General features: G+C 50.4%; 1 protein-coding gene across 1 annotated transcript in view; it reads left to right on the top strand.

Annotated features, from left to right (window-relative positions):
- The window catches only part of UNC13A (unc-13 homolog A), a 66,333-nt gene extending 56,307 nt beyond the window's left edge, over positions 1-10,026 (top strand). Inside the window, exons 42-44 of the mRNA XM_033401474.2 lie at positions 3,793-3,885; positions 4,600-4,759; positions 6,458-10,026. Of these exons, the coding sequence (XP_033257365.2) occupies positions 3,793-3,885; positions 4,600-4,759; positions 6,458-6,758 (554 nt within the window). The 3' untranslated portion in view covers positions 6,759-10,026. The remainder of the gene's footprint in view (positions 1-3,792; positions 3,886-4,599; positions 4,760-6,457) is intronic.
- The last annotated feature ends 10,277 nt before the right edge of the window (positions 10,027-20,303 follow it).

Genomic DNA, 20,303 nt, shown 5'->3' on the forward strand with positions numbered 1-20,303 from the left:
CTGGGGGAGGGACCTGTGACGGCAGTTGACTAAGGACTGTTTGACAGCTCTGGCAGGGGCGGGACCTCTGACGTCATGCGGCCAAGGAATGATTGGCAGCTCCCGGGGAGGGACCTCTGGGGGGATGGTTGAAAGTACCCCAGGGAGGGACCTCTGTACTGTCAGGGGCTAAGGAATGACAGCCCCAGAGATGGGAGGGACCCCGACCTGGAGAGGGCGGACGGAGAGGGAGTTCTCATTTCTCAAGTTCTCTCTTTCTCTCTCTCTTCTCTTGCCTCTGTCTCCTGTCCCTCTCTGAGTTCGCACACAGCAGCTGGGGCTGGGGGGGCAGAACTCCAGGGTCCTAGTTCCCCTCCCTGGGGACCACCCTTTTCAAAATTGGCCCTAAGAGTGCAGACAACGGAGAGAAGTTTGGCCGCTGACCCAGGTTTAGTTCCGGCAGTGAAAGAGGAGGCCGGGGTGAGGGGTGCTAAACCCCGTGGCCACAAGCGGCCCCCTTCCCCCCCGAGTCAGCCCAGGGCCTAGGGCCCTTGGCTTCGTGCCCAGCCCACGCTGCTGCTTTTAGTGTCCCTGGTGTGCCCCCGGAGCAGGAGGCTGTCTGTCTGTCCGTCTGCAGCTGACGTTTCTCTCTCTCTTGTTTCTCCTCCCTCTCACTCGCCGCCCCCTCTCCGCGCCTACCCTGCTCCCCGTCACGCACACTCGCCCTCCATCCTCGCCTCTCGCTCGCTCTCTCGTCTCTCCCCCCACCACTCCTCCCTTCCCTCCTTTCTCCACCTCCCCACCGTGATTAGTCCATGGTGGAAAAGGGACTAGGTTTACCCTTAGTGAAGACATTTATCCTGAGAAGGGTACGTGCTTCCGCCGCCCACCCGCGCCCGGTGCCCGGTGCCTGCGCCCCTCCCGGCCCGGCTAGTAAAAGGCCCGTCCTTCCGTCTCCCAGGCCTGCGGGGCCCCGCCCAGACCCGACTGGCTGCGAGGGGGCCGAGGCGGACAAGGGGGAAGGACGGCTTGCTGGTTCCACGTGGGGAAGGACAAGGGATTCGAGTCGCAATTCGTTTCTCCCTAGGTGCTTCTCTTAAACCAGATCCCGGGTCCCCCCAGACAGGCGCCTGCCCGGTTAAGAGCGGGCTCAGATTACAGGTCTGCCACTCCGTGGCTGGGCGCCTCTGGCAACAGGCTGCCTCCCTGAGCCTCAGGTTTCTCATCTGTAAAATGGGAGCAGTCAAGGACCCTAATTCATAGGATTATTTTTAGGATTAGGTGAATTAAATTTAGCCCTGAGACTTTCCTGACAGGAAAGTTCCTGACGTGTACTAGCTGGCAACAATTGTTAGTTGTTTTATTATTATTGTTTATATGATTATTATGATTATTGATGTCACTTTTCTAAGCATAGAAAACCAACATTTTTTAGGCTCTAACTCTGGGTCAGCCCTTGTGCCAAGCATTTCTCAGGGACTCTCGGAAAACATTCCTCCTGGTCGCTCCACAGGGCGTCCATCATTCCATAGATGAGGAAGCTGAGTCTCAGAGGAGATTAAGCCCTTTGCCCAAGGAACCTTCCCCTGTAGGGGGTGTCCGGGACTTGGGGAGTGGGGATGGGGTTGGGGAAAGCACAGAGAAGCCCGCGAAAGACCCTTCCCCTTGGAGCCAGCAAACCACGGGATGGGGGTGCCCAGCACTGCCCCCCTCCCCCTTCTTACTAGCTTTGGCCATGATCTGACCCCTCACCCCACCCACCACTGTCCGACTCTCCCCTGGCACCCCTCAGTCTGGCCCGGATTGAGCTTGCTGTGAAGCATCAGCCTGGGGGTGGCGGGTGAGGCTGAGCATGTGACTGGTTGGGGGAAGGGGGGTGGGAGCCTGAGATGACAAGGAAGGCAGCCTGGGGTGGGCAGCGAAGATGAGGGGGTACAGGGTCTTCAGGCCCCTCTGCCCCCTGAGCCTTGGTCACTTTCCGCCCAGAGACAGGTAACCCGGTCAACCTTGGACTGACCCGTTCTCCTTCCCCACACCCACCCCTGCCTTTCCCCCTGTTCCTCCCCCCATGCATGGAGTGCTCCAGGTGTGGGGAGCTTCCTGAGGGGCAGGGGAGGGGACTGGTGGGGGTGCTGACGGTCACAGGTTCCCAGGCCCCACAGGATGCCCTTCCCAAGAGTCACAGAGGGAGGAATGGGGACAGAAGCTTTTAAACTGCTCCTTCAATGATCCCCATCAGAACTAATCAATCAGGATGCTTGTGGTGGCCAGAAACTGAAGCGTACCTTACCCTGACTCGGGCAGACTAGAGAATTTGTAAGCCTGTAACTGAAAGATTAGGAATTGATTTGGCATCAGTGATAGCTGGATCTAGAGTCTCCAACAATGCCATCGGTCACTGGTCTCTGTTGAGACCTCTGTGAGGTGGACTCTCCCCTCATTGGGTAGAGTCAGCCTTGCCAGCCTAACCAGAGAGAGACTCTTTCCTAAGAGTTACAGCAAAAGTCTCAGGGCCAATTTCTATTGGCCCAGCTTGGGTCACATGACCATCCCTGAGCCAATCACTGCAGCCATGGCTAGAGGGCTAGGGCACCCGTGGTTCGTTTAGCCTTACCTGAAGTGTGAGATGGAGCCACAAGGTCTGAGGTGAGGTAGGGACATTTCTCAATGGAAACTTGAGATGGTCTATTGGAAAAGGAATGGCAGGGAAAATGAAAGATTTCTCTACAAGCTGTCACTTCAGGAGAGCTGAGGATTCTGGGTCATGTTATCACAGTGTATTGCAGGAGTGTGAGGAAGCCTGTGAGGCTGGAGCCAACGTGGCAAGGGTAAGAGTGAAGGGAGGTGAGGCAGGAGAGGTAATAGTGACACATGTCAGGAGTGACACTGCAGGCCACAAAAGGACTTTGATTATTTCAGAGTGAGATGGGAGCCATGGGAGGATTTTGAGCAGAGAAGGGACATGATCTGAGTTAGGATTTCTCTGGCTGGTGTACTGAAAGAAGCTGAGAGGAGGGTGCAGGGAGACAGGGAGGAGGCCACTGCAATATTCCAGGTTGGCCTAGTTGGCCCAGGGACAACTCCTATTGGCCTATCTTGGGTCACATGACCATTCCTGAGCCAGTCACTGCAGCCATGGCCAGGGAATGCTCTGACTGGGCAGCCATGGTTCATTTAGCCATGCCTGAAGTGTGAGATGGAGCCAGAAAGTTGATGGGGGCTGGACCAGGATGGAGGCCAAGGAGGTGGGCCAAATTCTGGGCGTATTTTAAAGGTAGAGCTGACAGGATTTTCCACCGTACCAGTACTTAGGGAGGAAATGAAAACAAAAAAGGGGTTGAGGACTAAGGCACCGCGTGCCCCAACAGCTTGAAGATCAACAGAGGAGGAGGAAATGGCAAAAGAGGGTGAGGAGGAGTGACTAATCTGTAAGATGAGAACAGATTGGAGAGTGTGGCCTTGTTGCAGCCAAGAGGAGAAACTGAGGCACAGGAAGCCAGGGTATCAGATGCTGCCAAGATGGTGTGAAAGATGAAGGCTGAGTTTAATGACAGGGAATGAGAAAAAGGACATTAGGCTCAGAGAAGTTAAGAGATCTGCCTGAGATCACACAGTGAGGCAGTGAAAGCCTACAACCCAGGATTCTTGGCCTCCCTAAGAACACCCATCTTCCCAGCCCACCCTCAGTGCCACCCTGTCACGGCTGATGACCTGGTGCCGCCAGCACATGGTGGGTGGGAGGCAGTCCAGGTCCTTTCTGGTGGGTGGGAAAGAATGAAGCTTATGCCAAGCATCCTCCCCTGCCCCGCCCAGGCTCGGGTGTGGAAGACCCTGTGGGTGAAGTCTCCGTCCATGTAGAGCTCTTCACTCATCCAGGAACTGGGGAACACAAGGTCACAGTGAAAGGTGAGTAATCTGAGGTGGGAGGGAGAGTGCCTCAGCCAGGATGCACTAGGTTCTAAGACAGAAAACCAAACTCAAACTGGCGTAAGGAAGAAATTTTTTTTCGTTAAAAAAAATCTTTTTATAAAACTGAAAATTCCCGAAGTCACCACCTTCAGGCATAGCTGGATGAAGAGGTACAAAGAGTGTTACAGACCTCATTCCACTTTATCTCTCAGCTCTGCTTTCCTTTTGTTGGCTTTTATTTTCTAATTAGAACACAGATTGGGCTGTCTTAGCCAAGGCCTAAAATAACGTGGCTTAAACAAGATAGATGGAATAAAGCTTTCTCTGAGGTAACTCCGAGGACAGTCAGCCCAGAATTGATGGAAGGGCTTCACAGTGTTGGGGATCCAGGCCCCTGACATCTTTTGTTGTACTTTTGTCCCTAATATGCTTTCTTCCTCTGTAGGGTCCCAAAGAACTCAGCCCCCATCAGCATCCCACCTTGCAGCTAGGAGAAGGCGAAAGTTTAGGGCATTCTCCCTGCCTTTTAAGCCACAACCTGAAAGCTGTACGCATCACTTCCTCTTACATCTCATTGGCTGGAAGTTAGTCATATGGCCACACTTGGCTACAGAAGCATTCTGGGAAATGTAGTCTTTCAGACAGGCTTTGAAAACCACAACTGTGTACTGGGGGACCCTAACCAACCTTACCTTCTAATTCCCCCAACAGTGGTGGCTGCCAATGACCTCAAGTGGCAGACTTCTGGCATTTTCCGGCCATTCATCGAGGTCAACATCATCGGGCCCCAGCTCAGTGACAAGAAACGCAAGTTTGCGACCAAATCTAAGAACAACAGCTGGGCCCCAAAGTACAATGAGAGCTTCCAGTTGTAAGTCTGGGATGCTTAGGGGAGAATGGCAAGGGGACATGTGCTATATGAACCTCAGGGCCCACTAGGCAGGAGGGATGTCTGGTGGGCCAGTGGTACCTAGGGACAGGAACAGGAGAGATCACATCCTAGGTGGGTATGCTGGGAAGAGAGGCACCTTAGTGCAGGAGTGACATCAGTGAGGGAACACCAGGATGGAGGTGACCACCTTGGGGGGCAGACAGGTCCCAGAGGACAGTGAGTGTGATATAACCTCATGATGAGGGCTCATGAAGGGGAGGAGTCTGGCCAGAAGGAGCGTGTTGGGCAGGGGCATTTCCAGGGCTGGAGATTCTGGTCTGTTTAAGAGGCGTGGTTGGTCATGATGGGGCAAGAGGCTTGTGGGTGAGGGGCTGAGGGCATAGGCATGGACCTCCTCGAGTCAGCAATGAACTTTGTCAGGGCTATTGGGGCAGGTCATCTGGAGGAGTCTGCTCTGGGGGACAAGAGTGGAGTGTGGCTTGGTCCAGGTCATGGGGATATGTGTCATATGGGTAGGACTGTGGTCACATCTAGGTGGGGCTCCCTAGGTCAGGGGCATCAGGGTCTAGAGGAGCAGATGATTTATGGGGAACATAAACAAGTCTGATCAAGGTGTACAGAGGGGTTCTCTGGGGTGGGGGTGAGGGTCGGCGGATCTTTGGATCAGGTGTGAACCTCACTGGGGCAGGGTAACATTGGGGGTGTTCTTGGGGGACAGAGTACAGTGGGGTAAGGGGACATCAGAGCTGGGGGGAAGTGGAGGCCCCTGAGGGACAGGAGCCTGGCCAGTCCTGTGAGGGGAGAGCTCTTGGTCAGAGGACTTTGGAGAGCTAGGTCACCTGAAGCAATACCTGCGGACAAGAGCACCGCCTAGGAGGGGGCAGATGTCTCCTGGGGTGGCCCAAACTAGTTGAGGGCTAGGAATGTAGCCTGGGAAGGAGATGCAAGGGATCGGTGTGCATGTAGCCTGAAAGAAATGAGTTCTTGACTAGCCAGCATCAGGCCGCACTGGCGACTTCGTAGCCTTTCGTAGCCTGGGGGAGGGGGAGGAGCGCTGGAGTGGGTAGTCACTCATGGTGAGACATCTTGGCAGGTTACATGGGCGTACGAAGAGTAGGCTAGGGAGCAGGGGGGAGGGGCCACGTCAAGGGGAGAACTTGAGTTCAGATGGGAGCCTGGTAAAGGGGCTTCTTGGTGTCATATCTGGGTAGGGTGGTGGAGGCAGCAGCTCAGCTGGCTGAGAGTGTGGGTGCTGGTATCACAGGGTGGGAGCATGGCCTAGCCAGAGGACTCTGGGGGAAGGGTCTCTTGGGGGTGGGGATGTGGCTTGGCTGGGGGCTGGGAGTAGTCTGATGGAGGCGTCCTTGGGTGAGGAAAAGGAAGAAGGGAAGGAGAGACTTGGCAGGGACAATGCTGGGGATGGACATTGTCAGCTGATGTGGGCGTGTCCCAGCGCGGGGCTATGGGGCCGGACATCTGGGTCAGGGGTGGGGCCCGGCCTAAGTGGAAGGTTATGAAAATAGGAGGCCACTCATTATGGGAATGGCCCAGCTCAGAATGCCCCAGCTCAGAATGCGCGGCTGTGGGCGTGACCCGGGGCAGGGGAAGCGGGGGTCACCGGTAGGGGCGTGGCTGGTCAGTGGGCGGGACGTGTCCTCACGCCTAACCTTCCCGCAGCACGCTGAGCGCCGAAGCGGGCCCGGAGTGCTATGAGCTGCAGGTGTGCGTCAAGGACTACTGCTTCGCGCGCGAGGACCGCACAGTGGGGCTGGCCGTGCTGCAGCTGCGCGAGCTGGTCCAGCGCGGGAGCGCCGCCTGCTGGCTGCCGCTTGGCCGCCGCATCCACATGGACGACACGGGCCTCACGGTGCTGCGCATCCTGTCGCAACGCAGCAACGATGAGGTGGCCAAGGAGTTCGTCAAGCTTAAGTCGGACACGCGCTCCGCCGAGGAGGGCGGGGCCGCGCCTGCTCCATAGCGTGGGGCACGCAGGCGGGCACCACTGCGCCTGCGCAGAGCGCACGGGGTGGGGCGGCGCCCGCGAGCTGGGACCTCCCAGGGGGCGAGTGTCCGCACTCTGTGCTGAGGTTGGGCTGCACCTGCGCCCTGGATTTAGTTCCCCCTCTGTGGAAAGGTGAATGGCAACGCCCCGCCCCCTCAGGAGGCCACGCAGTGGGGCGCGAGGAAGGAAGAAGGCACATCCCCCTACTTGAGGCCACTCCCCCATCGTCTAGGGGGACTTTCGAGCTGGGATGGGAGGAAAACCCACCCCCTAGTAAGGAGGCCAGGTCCCAGGGCTGTGGTACCGGGAGGCTCTGTCTCCTGCACCCTGGGGAAGCCATAAGATGGGTCCCCAACCCCTGGGGCCCAAGATCAGTTTGCCAAGTATGGAACTCTCAGCTCCCTCGAGGGGCGGGCTCTGGGCAAGGGGCAGGGCTTCCTGGAGCGCCTCCTAGGGTGGTCTGGGGCCTGGAGGGACTAGGGTGGTGATTGGAGGGCCCCCCGGGTCAGAGTCCCTTTTGATGTTTGTGCAAAAAATAGGGAAGGGGGGAGGATGGAATTTCAAAAGCACATGCGCCCTTGGGCGCCCAAACCCTGGGGACCAAGGGGTCGGCTTTGGGGCTCCCGCGCCGTCCCCACTTCCCTATGGGGGTTTGCCTCCCTTTTCCCCCCCACATACCCAATCCTCATATCGTAGAGTTCAACCCACCCATTTGACGACGAAACTGAGGCCCGGAGAGCTGCCTGAGACAATGCCGAGGGTCCCAGTGCCACACCCTCTCCCCATTCCCTTTGGCCTGTGTGCCCCATTGAAGGGTGGGCTGAGATCGGATGACCCGATACAGCTCCCCATTGCTGCTAATCCCCCTTAGGGGACCTCCCCCAACCCTTAAAGGGATGGGGGTCCTGGGCCAAGACCCCCAGTGCCCCCTCCCATCTCTGGTTGCCAAGCAAAACCCCTGCCCTCAGCACTTTCCAGTGGGACCCCACGGGGAGATACCCTGAGAACTCTTGACCTCCCGCCAAAAAAGCGTGAAGGTTTGGGATTCCCTGGACCCAGTCCCCTAAGCCAACCCCTTCTTCCTTCCCCAGAATGCTCCAGTCAGGAAAGAACAGAAAGAGACCAGAAACTCGAGGGTGTGTGTGTGTGTGTGTGTGTGTGTGTGTGTGTGTGTGTTGGGAGCTTCCACAGGTCACAGGATACCCCGGGGGGGGGGGGCCTCTAGCTGCCTGAAACTCTTCCTCCTGCAGGGATGTTGGGGCAGTTTGGCCAGAGTCTAATTTCCCCATTTTAGCGCATGCAGGCATTTTGGGAAACATTTTGGGAAAGGTTGGCAAGGCTTGTCTTTGCCCAGAATCTGCTTTTCCACGTTGGACCAGTGTGTATGTCATGGGATTTTTTTCTGCCAGGTTGATAAATACAGGATTGTGCTGTGCTAGGGAGAAATTAAAACAGAGGGATGAGATGAGGATTAGCTGCGCTCTCGGAGTGGTGGAGCCTACGTCAGATGGGGAAGGTGAGGGAGGGCTTTCTCTGGAGGTGAAAAGTGAGAAGGAACCACCCATTGGAGAGAAAAGAGCTCCAGGCAGCAGGAACAGCAGGTGCAAAGGCTAGGAGGTAGGCTGACTTGAAGCACAGCCAGGTCAGCGTGGCTAGAGCTGAGCCAGCGAGTGGGGTACTGGGGGATGGTGATGAGGTTGGGGACACCTGCAGAGGTATCAAACCAGGTCTTGTACGCTGCCCTGGGGAGTTTTGATTTTACCCTCAGACGCTTGGGGGCCCCAGGAGATTTTAAAGCTGAGGAGGGTCTGATTTCAGGTTTTGAAATCTTCCTCTGGCTACGTCATGAAGAATGGACTGATGGTGGGGGCGAGAGGACAAAATGCTTTCAGGACACTGACATTAATTCTTGGAAAGACTTTGGAGTATATATTTAAAACTCTGCCTAGATGAGCCCCAGGGTCCCTGGGTACAGATGTCCCAGTTGTGCACTGCCGAGGGGTTGAGCATCTCTAAGGAGGCCGTGTGCAAATTGAGTGTTGTATGTTTATGATAATGGTTTCCCCATCCGTGAACAAGAGTCTGGAAGAAGCGACACTGTTTTCTCATCTACCCGGAAGCATTTGTGTGTTCCTCTAAATTCAGGCAGGTTGAAGTGACCGAAGGTTCTGAACCAGACATTAGGACGAAAGTTCTCCTTCAGGATGGTGGGGAAGGTGGGCCCCAGCCAGGGGCAAGGGACAGGCTGAGAGGTGGCTTGGGGAGAACGTGGAGTCTCCACCACAAGGACTGAGAGGCAGATTTGAACTTCAGACCATCCAAGAGGTGGAGGTGCGCTGGGCGGTTCACTTGGAGTTGAAAACGCCAGCAACACCCAAAGGGGAGGTAATCTGTGATCTGGGGTGGGTTCTGAAAGATTTTTTTGATGACTGGCAGGAAAAGGGGGAGCTGAGCTTCTGCCGGAGAGAGCCAAGGTATTTCCCAAAAGATTCATCGGGAGGCTCTCTGGTCAAAGCGCGCGCGTGCGTGCGTGCGTGTGTGCGTGCGTGTGTGTGTGTGTGTGTGTGTGTGTGTAGGATTCCCCAGCACTGGCCCAGGCACATGAAGGAAGCCTCAGGGAGTATTTGTCAAATGACACTCTGACTCCCAGGCTAGAACTGTTTTGGAAATTTCCTCCCTCTTCTTTCTCCCAGAGAACTCCTACTCCTTCCTCAAAACTCATCACAAATTTTCCCTTCTGTAGAAAACACTCTCTGATCCCCCTTAGGACTTCCCCAGCCTCTGTCCCTCCTCCTCTGTCTGTCCCTTCCCCAGCCTCTGTCTCTGATGCCATGGGGCTAGGGGTGTCTGTGAAAGGCTCTCTGGGCACAGGGGGATGGCAGGGAGGGGATGCCTAGTTGAACTATGTCTCGGGCAGGGGGTTCTGTGTGTGCCCATGCATCCACATGTGTGTCTGTCCGTACCAGCCTCCCCCTCCCACACAGATCTGGGCACTCAGGAGATCTTCCAGTCAGAGATGGGGAGATACAGAGACAGAGAAAGGAGAAAAAGCAAAAACAGGTTTCTAGAAGGAAGAGGGTCCCCTGCTCTCTCTGGCTCTCACCAGTCTGTCCTCGAAGGATTTACCTAAAATGAGGAGGCACCCAGTCGCATCCCTCAGTCCTGATTCTCAGGCACCACAGCCTGAAACCTCACCATGCCTCCATCACAGATGAAAAAAAAAAAAAAATTAGCCAACTAGAAATCCTTGGGACCTCTCTCAGCTGGGACCTCAGAGACCTTTCTGTCCCCCCCAGCGCTGTCCATCTTACAGGTGGGAACACTGAGGCACGAGGCAGAGTGGAGACAGCCTGGAGTTGCCCCAACTCTGCTGTGCAGGCAGAGAATGGGGGAGCTCACTGGGGGGCTGGTCCACATCATGACCCCTGCTGTCCCCTGAACATCCTTTCCTAAGAATTGTCAAGGACCAAAGTCGTTTTCATTGACACGTGTTGCTCTTCTCTTTGCCTTTTATTTTTTTTTAAGAGACAAATCAAGTTGATGGTGTTAGGTAAGACCCCGTCCATCTTCCCCCTGCCCCCCGCCCAGCCACAGTGGCTCTCTCCAGGCACAGGTCACAGGCAGAGGGTCCCTATGCATCCCCGGCCACATGGCCAGGGGGATTCAGACCCCAACCCTGGCCCCGGCCCCCTAAGACCCCCCACCCAAACCCAGCCACGCAGTCCAGGGAGGTTCTTCCTCCACACGACTTCTCTTAGCATGTGATTGCAAATGTGAACTCAAGACGCTGTTTGTCTGTTTTAATTCCATCCCGTTGGTCTGGCATCTGCACAGATGCCCCCATTTCTCTGTAAATATGTGACTTGGAACAAATGTTTAAAATCAACGAGAAGTGGTCATGAATGCATGGTGTTGAGATGTTTTGCACTATTCTGAATTTTTGGTCTCTGTAAAAATATTTTATTAACAGCAGACATTAAAAAAAAAAGAAAAAGCACACAGCCTCAGATGTATGGTGGCCTCCTTCCCTCCCCTATTGGCAAAAAAATCACGTAGCATCTACCATGAGCGGCTACTGCTGAATACACTTCCTGCCTACGAACGCAACTCATTACAACTACCACGGTCCCATTTTACAGAGAAGGAAAACAGGCCCCAGGGGCAGAGCCAGGATCTGAACCCAGGATGCTGGGCAGCTGTTGCTCTTAGCTCAAGCAAGTTAGGACACAAATGCCAGGGACACACTCAAATTCCACCTACACCCCCATGTTTGGAGGTTTTTTGGGGTTTTTTTTGCTGTAGCAGGTGAGAATCTCATTTCATAAACTTGGATGTGCAAAGAATGAAGCTTCATTTTTCTACACCTGAATTTGAATTTGAATTTCTGCTCCACCAGGAAGCAGAAAGGGAATCTTATTCAGCACAGGGTTTCCTCGGTAAAGTCAGGAGTTTCCTCCTAAGGTTTCTACCTTACGTTTCCTCCTAAGATCTGGAGTTGTTTCCACATTTGAGTGGCCAGGGCAGGGGCCGTGGGATCCATCACTGGGAGTGAGGTTTTTTGGGGGGTTTTTTGTTTTTATAAATTTATTTATTTATTTTATTTATTTTTGGCTGCGTGGGGTCTTTGTTGCTGTGCGCAGGCTTTCTCAGTAGCAGCGAGTGGGGGCTGCTCTTCGTTGCAGTGCGTGGGCTTCTCATTGTGGTGGATTCTCTTGTGGAGCACAGGCTCTAGGCGCGTGGGCTTCAATAGTTGTGACACGTGGGCTCAGTAGTTGTGGCTCGCAGGCTTTAGAGCACAGGCTCAGTAGTTGTGGCGCACGGGCTTAGTTGCTCCGCGGCATGTGGGATCTTCCCGCACCAGGGCTTGAACCCATGTCCCCTGCATTGGCAGGCGGATTCTTAAACACTGCGCCACCAGGGAAGCCCGGGAGTGAGTTTGATGAGTGCGTTTGGCTGCAAGTAAGAGACACAAGGACTAAAAGAAAGGGACTTTCCTGGTGGTCCAGTGGTTAAGACTCCACGCTTCCACTTCACGGTGCACGGATTCGATCCCTGGTTGGGGACCTAAGATCCCACGTGCCACGCAGTGCGTCCAAAAAAAAAAAAAAAAACCTACAACAAACACAGGGATAAGCCATAGCTCAGCAACTCTGCCCTCAAGAGACTCTCGCACCTGGGTAAGACTGGAAGCAGCCTCAACGTCGTGGTATCTTCACAAAGGGAGAATATGATACAGGTGTGAAGTGGATAAGCCATAGGTGTCTGCATGACGTCAGAAGAGGCAGCCTGCAGGTCCTGAGCATCCCTGCACATTCTTGCTGACTGTGCCAGCCTGCAGACCTGTACTTCTCCCAAGACTAAGCAGTTTCCGTAGCTAAGCACACAGGCTACTCAGCATGACTTTCTTTTTTTTGCCGCACACTGTGCAGCATACGGGATCTTATTTCCGCGACCAGGGATCAAACCCGTGCCCCCTGAAGTGGAAGCGTGGAGTCTTAACCACTGGACTGCCAGGGAAGTCCCCCGACAGCGTAACTTCTGAGTAACTGTTTGATCCCTGATGGAGGGAAGCTGGCTTGTTTGCTGCTTCCTACAAAAGGTGCTCAGCCCTTGACCCTGTATCCCTCAGCATATGGGGTCCATCCTCAGCCCTTGACCCTGTATCCCTCAGCATATGGGGTCCATCGTGTCACCCATGGGGCTTGGGGACTGAGGCTCATGCTGCTTGCTGCCCTGTGAGGAATAAACCATCTTGCTCTGATGCACTGAGTCCCACAGTTGACTCCACACCTATGGACGAGGGACAGGCTTACTTCTCTAGGAAGTGAGCTTCTTCATTCTGACAAATGACATGAATGAAGTGTGATGTTGAGTGAAGAAAAGTCCCAGAAGGCTTCAAAGAGCATTACACTACGTTTATAAAGCTCAAAAGACATACAAGATACATCCACAGAGATTTTGTTTAAGGATAATTGTGTGATTAATAAAAAATAATAAGCATAAAACTAACCGTTAAAAAAATTGAGGATTCTACCTCATACACATCAGGCTACTATCAAAAAACAAAAACAAAATAAAACAGAAAACAAGCATTGGCAAAGATGTGGCGAAATTGGAACCTCTGTGCACTGTAGGTGGGAATGTAAAAGGATATAGCTGCTGTGGAAAACGGTATGGTGGTTCCTCAAAAGATTAAAAATACGGAATGTAAATTGGTGCAACCACTATGGAGAAGAGTATGGAGGTTCCTTTAAAAACTATAAATAGAGTTACCATATGATCCTGCAATCCCACTTCTGGGCATATATCTGGAAAAGACAAAAACCCTAATTCAAAAAGATACATGCACCCCAATGTTCATAGCAGCACTATTTACAATAGCTAAGACATGGAAGCAACTTAAATGTCCATCAACAGATGAATGGATAAAGAAGATGTGGTACATATATACAATGGAATATTATTCAGCCATAAAAAGAAGGAAATAATGTCATTTGCAGCAACATGGATGGACCTAGAGATTATCATACTAAGTGAAGTAAGTCAGAAGTAGAAAGACAAACACCATATCATATCACTTATATGTGGAATCTATAATGTGACACAAATGAACTTATTTACAAAACAGAAATAGACTCACAGACATAGAAGACAAACTTATGGTTACCAAAGGGGAAAGGGGGGGGGATAAACTGGGAATTTGGAATTAAGAGATACACACTACTAGATATAAAATAGATAAACAACAAGGACCTACTGTATAACACAGGGAACTATATTTAATATCTTGTAATAACCTATAACTGAAAAGAATCTGAAAAAGAATATATATATATATAAGAATATATATATATAACAGAATCACTTTTTCTGTACACCTGAAACATTGTAAATCAACTATACTTCAATTTAAAAAATTAAAAATAGAATTAGCGAATGATCCAGCAATTCCACTCCCGGGTATATGCCCAAAAGAATAGAAAGCAGGGTCTCAAAATGATATTTGTGCACCCATGTTCATAGCAGTGTTATTCACAATACCTAAAACATGGAAGAAACCCAAGTGTCCATCATCAGAAGAATGGATAAGCAAAATGTGGTCAATGGAATATTATTCAGCCTTAAAAAGGAAAGAAATTCTGCAATATGCTACAGCTGGATGAACCTTGAGGACATTATGCTTAGTGAAATAAGCCAGACACAAAAAGACAAACACTGCATGATTCCACTCAGACGAGGTAGTCAAGAGTAATCAAAATCATAGAGACAGAAAGTATAATGGTGGTTTCCAGGGGTTGGGGGAAGGGGAGAAATGGGAGATAGTGTTCAGCAAGTACAGAATTTCGGTTTTACAAGTGAAAAGAGTTCTGGGGATGGATGGGGGTGATGGTGGCACAACACTGGGAATGTATTTAATACCACTGAACTGTACACTTAAAAATGGTTAAGACGGTAAATTTTAGGTTATGTGTATTTTAACACAATTTTTAAAAATGAAGGATGGAAAAAAAAGAAACACAAAACCAAGGGCAGTGATTGCCTCAGGGAGTGGGGGAGGCAGGGAGGTGGGAATAGGGAGCAGGAAAGTGTGTGTGATGATATTGATGAAGATCTAGTGCTTAGTACACAATGCCATGTGGGCCTCTGCACAGGACAGCTCACAACATGGCAACTGGCTTCATGGGGGGGGGGGGGCGGAGAGAGAGAGAGAGAGAGAGACATCCCAGTCCTTTGTAACCTAATCCTGGAAGTGACATCCCATTACTTTTGTAATCATCTATTGGTTAGAAGGGAATCACAAAGTCCAGCCCACGTCAAGGGGAGAAGATTACACAAGGGCTTGAAAACCAGGCAGAGATGATTGGGGGCCATCTTGGGGCCTCCCTAATTATGGCCACATTCCCCTTGATTTCAAATTCCTGCCCTAACCCTGAAGCTTACAGGAGTTTGGTTTCTGAGCCTGCAGCATTTTGGCCTGCTTTTTCTGCTGGAACAAATGCATTGGAATTGAATGACAATAGAGAACAACCCCCCATCAGAAATAAATTGGAAAGATAATCCTGCTACAGGTTTACAAGGGCTCCACTGATGATTTTCATAAAAAAAAAAAAAAAAAGAAAGAAAGAAATGGGGTTTCTGTGTCAAAAAATAAAAGGAAAGCATTTGAGGATCCTGGCCTACCCAACATGAAACTATACACAAAACCCAGCTCTGGGCGTATTAAAGATTTAAATGTGAAAAGCAAAATGATAAAGATTTTAGAAGTCAATGTAAGAGAATAGCTTCATGACCTTGACACAAGGAAAAACATTTAAACAAGACACAAAAAGCATAAAAGAAAAATACAGGAAAAGATGATCAACTCAACACCATTAAAATGAAGAATTTCAGTTCATCGAAAGACTGTGAAGAGAGTGAAACAACAAGGCAAATACCGGGAGAATATATTTGCAACACATGCGACCAAGAAAAGAATAGTATCTGTAAAGAACTCTGAATCAACAAGGGGCCGATCACATCCTGTGGAAAAATGGGCTAAAGCATGAATAGGCATTTCCTGAATGGAAAACTTGATGGCTGATAAAAATAGGGAAAGACACTCCTGGTAATCAGAGAGTGAAAATGAGAGCCACAGTGAAATTGTATTACCAGGGCTGACGTGGCCGTATGGGACCATCTTTCCATCTTGCTTCTTCCACCTCAGGGTCCAAGATGGCTGCTCCAGCTGGCGGTAAAAGGGAAGGGTCTGAGGGGGGCAAATCTTGTCCCTTTAGGTAAGACTGAGAGGCTGTGACCATCACCTCCACTAGGGATCGTCAGACCAGAACCTCATTACTGCGTGTGCCTAGTTGCAAAGGATGCTGGGAAATGTACTCTTTGCTCTGAGCAGCCATTTTCCCAACCAAAGTTATAGTTCTATAGGAGAAAAGAATGTTTATTGGGGCAAAACTAGAAGTTTCTACATGGTCCTACTGTATAGCACAGAGAACTATATTCAATATCTTAGGATAAACCACAATGGAAAAGAATATTTTTCTAAAAAGAATGTGTGTGTGTGTATATATATATATATATATATATATATATGTATATGTATAACTGAATCACTTTGCTGTACAGCAGAAATTAACACATTATAAGTCAACTATATCTCAATAAAAAAAATATTGATTAAAAACCAAAAACTAGAAGTTTCTGCCAGACGACCCAGCTCCCAAACTCATCCAACCAGGAGTCAACAAACTTTTTCTGCAAAGAGCCAAATAGTAAACATCTTAGGCCATACAGTTTCTGACACCACTCTTCAACTCTGCCGCTGTAGCATGAAAGCAGCCACACATAAATGAATGGCGGGGCTCAGTGCCCAAAAAACTTTACCTGGAAAAACAAGCAGCTATAGTCAAACAAATCCTTGTCCACACATGTTCAAGGCAGCACTGTTCACAATAGCCAAGGGTTGGAAACAACCCAAATGTCCATCAACAGATGAGTGGATGAACAAAATGCATTCCATATAGTGGAATATTATTTGGCTTTAAAAAAGGAATGAAGCACTGATGCATGCTATAATGTAGATGAACCTCAAAAACATGACGAGTGAAAGAAACCAGACACAGAAGACCACATAGTATATGATTCCATTCATATGAAATGTTCAGAGGAGGAGACAGAAAGCAGATTGTCAGAAGCTGCAGGGAGGGGGAACTGGGGAGTGACAGCTAATGGGTACAGGGTTTCCACTGGGGTGCTGAAAATATCCCAGAACCAGACAGAGATGATGGTTGCATAATTTTGTGAATGTATTAAATGTCACTGAATTGTACACTTTAATTGGTTAATTTGACATTATGTGAATTTCACCAAAATAAACACTAATAAATAAATATATTTTTTTAAAAAGACGTGTAGCAGCTGTGGAACACTGGATGAGAGTTCCTCAGAAAATTAAACATAGAGTTACCATATGCTCCAACAATACATTTCTGGGTGCATACCCAAAAGAACTGAAAGCAAATATGGAACAGACACTTGTACACCTACGTCCATAGCAGCTTTATTCAGAAGAGCCAAAAGGTGGAAGCCATCCAAGTGTCCACTGGCAGATGAATGGATAAACAAAATGTGATCTATACTTACATGCAGTGGAATTGAGGCGGGAGATAGACGGGCCCCAGGCTGAGCAGCTGAAGTCTGTCCCCTGTGGACAGATACTCTAAGATAAAGATAATGGCAGGGGGAGAGAGGAGCTGAGTCCTGCCTGGATAAAAGATAAAGAGACCACATATTTCTCATTCTCGAGGTCAGGGAGAACTTCCCGACTACACATGCGCAGAAAGGCTCCTCGGGGGCCAAAAAAGGAGGGGGGGCGCCACCCCATATTAGATGGTGTCAACCTTCCCACAGGCCTCTACGCTGGAATCCATCTTGGCTAAGAGATACGCGTGCACACAGGGGAGGACCCTGAGTTATACCAAATACGGACTCAGAGCCAGGCAAAGCGAGATGATTGACCAGAGGAAACCCAGAAGAAATGCCCTGTATAAATGATTTGAACTACCACGAAGGCGCAACTCTCCCTCTGAGCCCACCCATGTGTGTCTATTCACATGTACTCTTTTTTCCTCCTAGTAAACACTTCACTTTTTTCCATCCCATTATTGAAATTCATTTCTACAAAGCAGACAAGCCAGGGCCTTGTCACTAGCCACTGGCCCTCGTAGCCTGGTAGCTAGGATTCAGTGCTCTCACTGCTGTGGCCTGGCTTCAGTCTCTGGTCGGGGAACTGAGATCCTGCTTCAAGCCACTGGCGGCCAAGGCCACCCAAGAGCAGAATATTATTCAGCCTTAAAAAGGAAGGAGGGCTTCCCTGGTGGCGCAGTGGTTGAGAGTCCGCCTGCCGATGCAGGGGACACGGGTTCGTGCCCCGGTCCGGGAAGATCCCACATGCCGCGGAGCGGCTGGGCCCGTGAGCCGTGGCCGCTGAGCCTGCGCGTCCGGAGCCTGTGCTCCGCAACGGGAGAGGCCACAGCAGTGGGAGGCCCGCGTACCGCAAAAAAAAAAAAAAAAAAAAAGGAAGGCGATTCTGTCTCCTGCTACAACGTGGCTGAACCTGGAGGGCTTTATGCTGAGTGAAAGAAGCTACATACAAAATGACAATTACTGTATGATTCCACTTATTTGAGGTCCCTAGAGCCATCACATTCACAGAGACAGAGAGTAGAGTGGTGATTGCCAGGGGCTGGGGGAGGGGAGAACGGCGAGTTAGTCTTTACTGGGGGCAGGGTTTCAGTTTGGGAGGATGAAAAAGTTTGGAAATGGATAGTGGTGATGGCTGCACAACAGTGTGAGTACATTGACTGCCATGAGATTGCACACTTTGATATGGTTAATTTTACGTTACCTGAGTTTCATCTCAATAAAAAAGACACTTTTTTTTTAAACAACAAAACATGGCTGGCCAGATTCAGGCCATCGTTTGCCAACCCCTGACTTAATCCATTCTTCTTCAACTTCCCCTCCTCTTTCTCCCCGCTTTTCCCAACCTTAAGCTAAACCCTAGCACCGCCCTTATGCTCACCCCACCCTCCAGTCTCACCTGAACCCTCTGGTTCGGCCTCCCCCCCTTCCCCCACCCGCCTTAAACTACCGTAATCCCGCCCCCACTATTTACCCAAGCCTCCTTGTCACAACACCTGCCAACAGGGCAGGACCATCCAGGGAATGTCAACAAAATGCACAGTCAGTTCCTGGAGGTTGTAACACAATTATGTGACTCATGACCTACGTAAGATTACATTTCATTCCATAATTTGTTATATTGCATTATCATTATTCTGCTCCTAACCCTGCAGTTACATGGAATGGTTGCTATGATTACGCAGCCTGCAATTACACAATCATTCTTACCATCACCACAACGTACAGTCATAAACGAGGGGGAGTGGTGGGTTGATATCGGCACCCACTCCCACCCAACCCCTTTCTGGGCAGAAGCTGCAAAGCCGCAACCACGCTGGAAGAAGTCCCTGCAGCTGTGCCTGTGCTCCGGTCCACGGCCAGAGGTGACCTGGGGGCGGTTGGGAAGGCAGAAGAAACCGGAGCTGTCTTGGTTTCGCTTCCTCTTCCCTCTGCCGGAAGCAGGGCATGGAAGCATCTGATATTTTGGAATCCAAATTCCCTTGTTCAGTGACAAGCTTGGAGGGCACTGAAAAGCAGTTGTGATGGAGGCAAAGGTAGCATCCTATTCCTGAATCACAGAGACAGGGTGTGTGCCCCAAGTTGGAGGTTTCAAGGACCTCCCGACTCTCTGCCTTCTGTGAGCGTGGGGTGCCTCAGTTCCCCCGGTGAGCCAGTTCTGTGGAGTCATTCCTGTAGGAATGTTCTGGAAGGAAGGATGCGGTTCTCCCGGATGTGCAGAGAGCAAAGGGGAGATCAGAGTTAGGTAACTGGTTGGGGGCATCGAAAGAAAACTCAGGTTCCCAGGCACCACCTCCAAGCTTCTGACCCCTTCAGTCTGGAGGCAGAGCCTGAGAATCTACGTTTGAATCAGAGACATTTCATAGCAAAGGAAATTTCACTCATGCCACGAAGAAGACTCTTCTAGAGACTTCTGTCCCAAAAGGGCTGAATGGAATTGGGTGCAGGGACTGTGGACTGTTGGGGCCGGATCATTCTTTGTTATGGGTCCCCCCTGTGCACTCAGGGAATTTAATTTCTGTCCACTAGATGGCAGGAGCACCCACCCCCAGTCATGACAACCAGAAACGTCTCCAGACATCGCCAAATGTCCCTGAGGGACAAAATCCGCGCCCCCCCGCCCCCGCCAAATTGAGATCCACCAGGTTAAAATAAGATTTGGAAACATGGCATGTAACGGTAACACATGAGAAACGACTCCAGTGTTCTACGAGAGGGGACTGGCTAATGAACTGGGATCATCCACCCTCGCGGATACATGATGAATAACTAAGATTTAACAAGAAGAGAAAACATGGCAGCCTCTACTGAAACTTCAAGGGCGCATTTCTGTTAACCCAGCAATCCCACCTGTGTCAACTTACCCAGCTGAAATAAAAACTCCAGGAGGAAAGATAGATTGTATAATACTGTTCATTGCCAGGCTGTGATATTCTTCCATCAGGATGATTGAATAAATGCTGGTCCATCCTGATCACAGCCTATTTTAGTGTATGTAACAATCCAAAAAGAGCTGGTAGACATCTGCGCTGATTAGAATGTCTACAATATGTTGTTAAATTGAAAAAGAAAATTGCTGAAAGAAATCCGGGTACAATTTGATCCCGTGTTTATGAAATTAAAATGTGTTGTGTGGGAGAAAAAGAAAAAAGCAGGTTGTAACAGAGTTTATGTAACACGAATCCTCTTTTTCAAAACATGTATATATTTGTACCAGGCAAATGGGTAAGACTGAAAGGTTTGTCACTAAAAAGTTAGGAGTTGTTGTCTCTCAGGACGTGTGATTTAATTTTGCTTTTTTTGGTTTGCTTAGCTGTATGCTCT

The sequence above is a fragment of the Orcinus orca genome, chromosome 3, assembly GCF_937001465.1.
Source record: "Orcinus orca chromosome 3, mOrcOrc1.1, whole genome shotgun sequence".
Classification (NCBI taxonomy): Eukaryota; Metazoa; Chordata; class Mammalia; order Artiodactyla; family Delphinidae; genus Orcinus; species Orcinus orca.